The following is an 8,273-nucleotide window of genomic DNA, read 5'->3' as shown; positions in this document are numbered from 1 at the left end:
ACTTTGTTGGATTGAAGTTTTGGGTTGATACTTCGGGAATTCGATTAATAATTCTGGGGGTCCGCACCTTGTAATGTTGCAGGGTGTTGATCCGCTTCCATGACCCCTGAACCACTGATGTTAGATCTTCATCAGAGAGGATGAGGTGTCCGGCCAACCCCGATCTCCATTCTACCGGGAAAACAAGAGCAGACGGTTAGGACTGGAGAGATTTCTGGAGCCTACAAGTCAAGTATAGAAGTTGTTGGACTCACCCAGGTCCAGGCTCTCCGGGCAGGGACGGAGACAGCAGGGTGTCCCTTTATAAACCTGGTCCAGGATCTTCTCTTTGACTTGAGTGATGGTATCACAGTCCAGTATCTTCACGGCGACTCCTTGACCTTCCTCTTCTACAACGCTGCCAGTGGTGGGTTGAGTAATCGCATTCAGCGTCTACAAAAAGCAAAGCGCACCCATGTGAATATGGCTTTTAGCTTCCCCGAAAGGCGTTGGACTCCATAGGCGTCTTCCGTCCTCACCAAGGTCTTGTACTCCACGTCGTCCCTCAGCAGGCGGTTATCATTGAGCGTATACTTGGCTTTCCCGGTCACACAATCTACTGGACCTTTGTCCACTTGATGTTTAATGCCTCGAAATAACATATATAGAGGTTCTCCTGCCGAATCCTGAATGGGGGACATAAGCCACATACATTGACACTCATTTTGGCACTTTTTCCTTGCACCCCTGCACTCAGCCCCTCCCACTTTCTCAGACGTACCCTCACGAAAGAGTAAAGGCAGATGGACATCCAGTTGGTCAGGAGCTTCTCAACCACAGTTTCGGTCCTAGAGATGGACACCAATAGAAAATGATGGCATTACTAAGGCGTTGAGGCAATGTATTATGGGAAAGAGTATGCAAATTAGCTCTAATCCAGAAGAACATTTACAGTGCCCCCTATTGGAGGTAACTATCGATTGACCCTTTGAAGAGGACCAGTCTCCTGGGCAAAAGTGTCCAGTTACGTCTCTTATTTTATTCCCGTTGCTCCCTGAGTATCCTGTTTTGTTTTTTTTTTTTATGTACAGTTTTAGTGATCTGGGCCTTTTTTATTGTCTTCCAAAGCGGGTGCGTCTCACGGGGTCCCCAGGAAAGAGCGGCTCACGGGGTCCCCAGAAAGGTGCATCTCACGGGGTCCCCAGGAAGGTGCATCTTACGGGGTCCCCAGGGGGGAGTGGCTCATGGGGGTCCTTAGAGGGAGTGGCTCACAGGATTTCTAGGGAGGAGCGGCTCCCAGGGTCCCCAGGGAGGAGCGGCTCATTGGGTCCCCAGGGGGGAGTCGCTCCCGGGGTCCTTAGAGGGAGGGGCTCACGGGGACCCCAGGGAGGAGCGGCTCATGGGGTCCCCAGGGGGGAGTCGCTCCCGGGGTCCTTAGAGGGAGGGGCTCACGGGGTCCCCAGGGAGGAGCGGCTCATAGGGTCCTCAGGGGGGAGTCGCTCCCGGGGTCCCCAGGGAGGAGCGGCTCACGGGGTCCCCAGGGAGGAGCAGCTCACGGGGTCCCCAGGGGAGTATCTTTAGGCTGCTCTGCATAATTAACAAGGTGCGACACCCCCTAATTTTTATGGAATAAGCAGTAAATAATAAGGCCCGGATCTCTGGAACCATTTGGCGGATTTACCAGAAAACAGCAGCACCAGGGGAGCAGCGGGAACAAAAGAAAAGCAAAAATTGACAACTTTTGGCCTGAAGAACTGAACCTTTCTATTTCAGATTCGCTCAAGACCAACCTACATTTCCCTGCAGAATAAAAGACCCGAACTGTCTATGAAAGGCCACGCTCCTCACCTCCTCAACATCAACTTGGGGTTCTTGGCGACATATTGTTCTACGAGATCATTGAGGAGTGTCTTCAAGATGTCTGTGAAATATTCCAGCTTCCCGTGAAGAGAGACAGTGAGGAGAGACGCCACATAAGCGCGGTCACGGGCGGAGAAGGTGCGCTGACTCTCCAGAGTGTGGATAAACTGTGAGGAGGACAATGGTGAGAAAAGGACACTCAATCACTGCCCCGCTCGTCATGTCGGAGCTCGGACGCCTCGTACCTTGGTGAGGAACAGTTTGCTGTTCAGGAGGTTTGATAGCTGCACTAATCCCTGCTCCACAGTCTGCCTCCGACCCTCCGGGACATCCAGGTCTCTGTGCAGCGGAGACTCCCGGTGACCTGGGAAGAATATCCTCTCTGCGTATGACTTGTAATCCAGGAAGGGGATCCCGGTGCCAACCAGATCACTGGTGAGATCCATCATCTCCGTCATGAGATCTATGAAAGCCAAAGAAAAGAGATCAAGAAACTTTACAAGAGGACGGTGATGGCTCCAAATACATCGGAGCAACAACAAAGAATCCGGACGTGGACCTGCAATCAAGGGAACGGATCACAAGAGGAGGAGGTGAGCTGTGACATCACCTATTGTGAATGGTGGATCCTGTGTTATCTACTATATATTTATTTATTTGTCAAACTCGTATGCCGCCCCTCTCCAAAGACTCAGAGCGGCTCAGAACACATAAATGCAAAATACAAAGTTTTAAACAAATTATATTATATATATATATATATATATATATATATATATATATATATATATATATATATATATATATATATATATATATATATATATGTATATATACAGTTAGGTCCAGAAATATTTGGACAGTGACACAAGTTTTGTTATTTTAGCTGTTTACAAAAACATGTTCAGAAATACAATTATATCTATAATATGGGCTGAAAGTGCACACTCCCAGCTGCAATATGAGAGTTTTCACATCCAAATCGGAGAAAGGGTTTAGGAATCATAGCTCTGTAATGCATAGCCTCCTCTTTTTCAAGGGACCAAAAGTAATTGGACAAGGGACTCTAAGGGCTGCAATTAACTCTGAAGGTGTCTCCCTCGTTAACCTGTAATCAATGAAGTAGTTAAAAGGTCTGGGGTTGATTACAGGTGTGTGGTTTTGCATTTGGAAGCTGTTGCTGTGACCAGACAACATGCGGTCTAAGGAACTCTCAATTGAGGTGAAGCAGAACATCCTGAGGCTGAAAAAAAGAAAAAATCCATCAGAGAGATAGCAGACATGCTTGGAGTAGCAAAATCAACAGTCGGGTACATTCTGAGAAAAAAGGAATTGACTGGTGAGCTTGGGAACTCAAAAAGGCCTGGGCGTCCACGGATGACAACAGTGGTGGATGATCGCCGCATACTTTCTTTGGTGAAGAAGAACCCGTTCACAACATCAACTGAAGTCCAGAACACTCTCAGTGAAGTAGGTGTATCTGTCTCTAAGTCAACAGTAAAGAGAAGACTCCATGAAAGTAAATACAAAGGGTTCACATCTAGATGCAAAGCATTCATCAATTCCAAAAATAGACAGGCCAGAGTTACATTTGCTGAAAAACACCTCATGAAGCCAGCTCAGTTCTGGAAAAGTATTCTATGGACAGATGAGACAAAGATCAACCTGTACCAGAATGATGGGAAGAAAAAAGTTTGGAGAAGAAAGGGAACGGCACATGATCCAAGGCACACCACATCCTCTGTAAAACATGGTGGAGGCAACGTGATGGCATGGGCATGCATGGCTTTCAATGGCACTGGGTCACTTGTGTTTATTGATGACATAACAGCAGACAAGAGTAGCCGGATGAATTCTGAAGTGTACCGGGATATACTTTCAGCCCAGATTCAGCCAAAGGCCGCAAAGTTGATCGGACGGCGCTTCATAGTACAGATGGACAATGACCCCAAGCATACAGCCAAAGCTACCCAGGAGTTCATGAGTGCAAAAAAGTGGAACATTCTGCAATGGCCAAGTCAATCACCAGATCTTAACCCAATTGAGCATGCATTTCACTTGCTCAAATCCAGACTTAAGACGGAAAGACCCACAAACAAGCAAGACCTGAAGGCTGCGGCTGTAAAGGCCTGGCAAAGCATTAAGAAGGAGGAAACCCAGCGTTTGGTGATGTCCATGGGTTCCAGACTTAAGGCAGTGATTGCCTCCAAAGGATTCGCAACAAAATATTGAAAATAAAAATATTTTGTTTGGGTTTGGTTTATTTGTCCAATTACTTTTGACCTCCTAAAATGTGGAGTGTTTGTAAAGAAATGTGACAATTCCTCCAATTTCTATCAGATATTTTTGTTCAAACCTTCAAATTAAACGTTACAATCTGCACTTGAATTCTGTTGTAGAGGTTTCATTTCAAATCCAATGTGGTGGCATGCAGAGCCCAACTCGCGAAAATTGTGTCACTGTCCAAATATTTCTGGACCTAACTGTGTATATATATATATATATATATATATATATATATATATATATATATATATATATATATATATATATATATATATATATCTATATAATTAGGCATTATATAGGAGGAGGTGAGCTGTGATATCACCTATTGTGAATGGTGGATCCTGTATTATCTACTGTATATAGAGGTGTTATCAGTTATTGTAGAAGAGGGAGAGGAGGTGAGCTGTGACATCTATTATGAATGGATCCTGTGTTATTTCCTGTATATAGAGGGGATATCAGGAGGTGGTGAGGTGTGACATCTCCTATTGTGAATAGATAATCCTGTATTATATACTGTATATAGAGGTGTTATTAGTCATTGTACAGGAAAAGGAGGACATGAGTTCTGACCTATTCCATGTGTTATCTACTGTGTATAGACGTTTTATCAGTGATTATACAGGAGGAGGTGACCTATGACATTCCCTATTGTGAATGATGGATCCTGTGTTATCTACTGTATATAGAGGTGATATCAGTCATTGTACAGGAGGAAGAGGAGGTGAGCTGTGACACCCCCTATTGTGAATGGGTGATCCTGTGTTACCTACTGAATATAGAGGTGTTATCAGTGATTATACAGGAGAAGGAGGTGAGCTGTGACATGACAGCACATAGACCATAAGATCCTATAGTCTGGAGATGACTTGTTGACTTCAATGGTGGAGTATAATAATCATGCTCTATAGGACATTGTTGTGGGTATGTTATGTGAGTTTTGCAGAGCTCACAGTGCAGGAAGGGGCAAGAAGTGACTGTGACACCAGGTATTGTGAATAGCGTCTCCTGTGTGTGTGATCTGTATAGCTGATGCCTTTAGTTATCCTGCCTGTGCTGATAATGTGATGACTGCTGAGATGTCAACTACAGTAACGCTCGGAGTGAATACTGAAAGTCAATTTTTTTAAAACATAATAGAAAAAAATCCAAGATATTTTAGAAATATGTTTGACACAAAACTCAAAGAATAAGTCCCTTTCTGATGACCCACAAATATTCCACCACCAGTAATAATAGGAATAATAGGACATAGACATAAGTTACCTGTAAATTCCTTCTTGCAGCGATCTCTGACACTAGTTTCCAAGTTTTCCAGCTGAATCTGAACTTTCTTGTAATCCCTCAGCGCTTGCTTGCTTTTCCTCCTGAGAAGTCACAGTGAATAAGGACAAAGGGGTGTTATTTTTCAGAAACAAATTAGAAAAATGTGTGAGCTCCCCCTAGTGGTGGCTTCAAATAGAACCTTATGCATCTCTGTATACAGGGAGCTCCCCCTAGTGGTGGCTGCAGACAGAATCTTATCATGTATCTCTGTATGCAGGGAGCTCCCCCTAGTGGTGGCTGCAGACAGAATCTTATCATGTATCTCTGTATGCAGGGAGCTCCCCCTAGTGGTGGCTGCAGACAGAATCTTATCATGTATCTCTGTATGCAGGGAGCTCCCCCTAGTGGTGGCTGCAGACAGAATCTTATCATGTATCTCTGTATGCAGGGAGCTCCCCCTAGTGGTGACTGCAGACAGGATCTTATCATGTTTCTCTGTATACAGGGAGCTCCCCCTAGTGGTGGCTGCAGACAGGATCTTATCATGTTTCTCTGTATACAGGGAGCTCCCCTAGTGGTGGCTGCAGACAGAATCTTATCATGTATCCCGGTATACAGGGAGCTCCCCTAGTGGTGGCTGCAGACAGAATCTTATCATGTATCTCTGTATACAGGGAGCTCCCCTAGTGGTGACTGCAGACAGAATCTTATCATGTATCTCTGTATACAGGGAGCTCCCCCTAGTGGTGGCTGCAGACAGAATCTTATCATGTATCCCGGTATACAGGGAGCTCCCCCTAGTGGTGACTGCAGACAGAATCTTATCATGTATCTCTGTATACAGGGAGCTCCCCCTAGTGGTGACTGCAGACAGAATCTTATCATGTATCTCTGTATGAAGGGCGCTCCTCCTATTGGTGACTGCAGACAGGATCTTGTGTATCGCTGTATACAGGGAGCTTCCCCTATTGGTGGCTGCAGACAGTATCTTATCATATATCTCTGTATACAGGGAGCTCCCTCTAGTGGTGACTGCAGACAGAATCTTATCATGTATCTCTGTATACAGGGAGCTCCCCCTAGTGGTGGCTGCAGACAGGATCTTATCATATATCTCTGTATACAGGGAGCTCCCTCTAGTGGTGACTGCAGACAGAATCTTATCATGTATCTCTGTATACAGGGAGCTCCCCCTAGTGGTGGCTGCAGGCAGGATCTTATCATGTATCTCTGTATACAGGGAGCTCCCCCTAGTGGTGACTGCAGACAGAATCTTATCATGTATCTCTGTATACAGGGAGCTCCCCCTAGTGGTGGCTGCAGGCAGGATCTTATCATGTATCTTTGTATACAGGGAGCTCCCCCTAGTGGTGACTGTAGGTAGAGAGATGTTCAGAACTATGCAGAGGATTTGGAGCCAGGTATCAGAAAAAAAATGACCTCTGGCAACTAAGAAAATATTTAGAAAGTAATCAGTGCAGAATTAACCACATCTATATATATAATTGCCTTATTCTGTCTGTCTGTCATGCTCCAAAATTGTGTCCTTACGGTGACACAAAGCTGATTGGCCGCTGGGCTCGCCATGGCCCCGCCCCCCCCCACGGATTGGCCTCTCGCCCCGGCTCTCTGCAGGCCCCGCCCCCCTCACGCAATGCACGCTCGCTCTGGCCCCGCCCCCGCACGCATTCCCCCAACTGACACGGAGCCCCAGGTGAGTACACACACACACACATCAGATCACACTCACTCTCACACACACATCACATCCACACACTCACAACATCCTGGGATATCGCTTGCTTCTCGGCGGCGGTACTGTGCTGTGAGCTTTCAGGACCTGCCGGAGGATCACATGGCCGGAAGCATGTGGTATCTCCGGATGTTGTGAGTATGAGCGCCTATGTGTAATATCGTCAATGTGTGTGTGCGTGAGTGTATGCGATCGGGTGGGTGTGAGTGTATGCGATCGGGTGGGTGTGAGTGTATGCGATCGGGTGGGTGGGTGTGAGTGTGAACGATCGGATCTGTGAGTGGCAGCAGAGGAGCACGGCATGCTGGAGGAGGCTGGGAGGAGAGAGGCTGATCCTGGGGAAGGCTGGGAGGGGGGAGGCTGAGAGGAGAGAGGCTGATGCTGCGGGCACAGAGGCTGATGCTGCGGGCACAGAGGCTGATGCTGCGGGCACAGAGGCTGATGCTGCGGGCACAGAGGCTGATGCTGCGGGCAGAGAGGCTGATGCTGCGGGCAGAGAGGCTGATGCTGCGGGCACAGAGGCTGATGCTGCGGGCACAGAGGCTGATGCTGCGGGCACAGAGGCTGATGCTGCGGGCAGAGAGGCTGATGCTGCGGGAAGAGAGGCTGATGCTGCGGGCAGAGAGGCTGATGCTGCGGGCACAGAGGCTGATGCTGCAGGCACAGAGGCTGATGCTGCGAGCACAGAGGCTGATGCTGCGGGCACAGAGGCTGATGCTGCGGCCAGCATGGGGGATGGAGCACTATGGGGGGTGTGCAGCATGGGGGATGGAGCACGATAGGGAGTGCGCAGCATGGCGGATGGAGCACGTTTGGGAGTGCGCAGCATGGCGGATGGAGCACGTTTGGGAGTGCGCAGCATGGGAGATGGAGCACGATGGGGAATGCGCAGCATGGGGGATGGAGCACGATGGGGAATGCGCAGCATGGGGGATGGAGCACGATGGGGAATGCGCAGCATGGGGGATGGAGCACGATGGGGAATGCGCAGCATGGGGGATGGAGCACGATGGGGGGTGCGCAGCATGGGGGATGGAGCACAATGGGGGGTGCGCAGCTTAGGGGATGGAGCACGATGGGGGGTGCGCAGCTTGAGGGATGGAGCACGATGGGGTGTGCGCAGCAT

The 8,273-nt window shown here is 48.1% G+C and overlaps 1 protein-coding gene across 1 annotated transcript in view; it reads right to left on the bottom strand.

Annotated features, from left to right (window-relative positions):
- The window catches only part of PLXNB1 (plexin B1), a 265,650-nt gene that overhangs the window by 19,263 nt on the left and 238,114 nt on the right, over nucleotides 1–8,273 (bottom strand). The window contains exons 24-30 of the mRNA XM_075321426.1: nucleotides 5,395–5,495; nucleotides 2,085–2,302; nucleotides 1,828–2,006; nucleotides 761–827; nucleotides 519–665; nucleotides 255–432; nucleotides 68–171 (exon numbers count right to left, since the gene is read on the bottom strand). Coding sequence (XP_075177541.1) covers nucleotides 68–171; nucleotides 255–432; nucleotides 519–665; nucleotides 761–827; nucleotides 1,828–2,006; nucleotides 2,085–2,302; nucleotides 5,395–5,495 — 994 coding nt within the window. The remainder of the gene's footprint in view (nucleotides 1–67; nucleotides 172–254; nucleotides 433–518; nucleotides 666–760; nucleotides 828–1,827; nucleotides 2,007–2,084; nucleotides 2,303–5,394; nucleotides 5,496–8,273) is intronic.

Source organism: Anomaloglossus baeobatrachus, chromosome 8 (assembly GCF_048569485.1).
Source record: "Anomaloglossus baeobatrachus isolate aAnoBae1 chromosome 8, aAnoBae1.hap1, whole genome shotgun sequence".
Lineage (NCBI taxonomy): Eukaryota > Metazoa > Chordata > Amphibia > Anura > Aromobatidae > Anomaloglossus > Anomaloglossus baeobatrachus.
The sequence above is the reverse complement of the archived record's forward strand: the minus strand, read 5'-3'. Positions and strand labels throughout refer to the sequence as shown.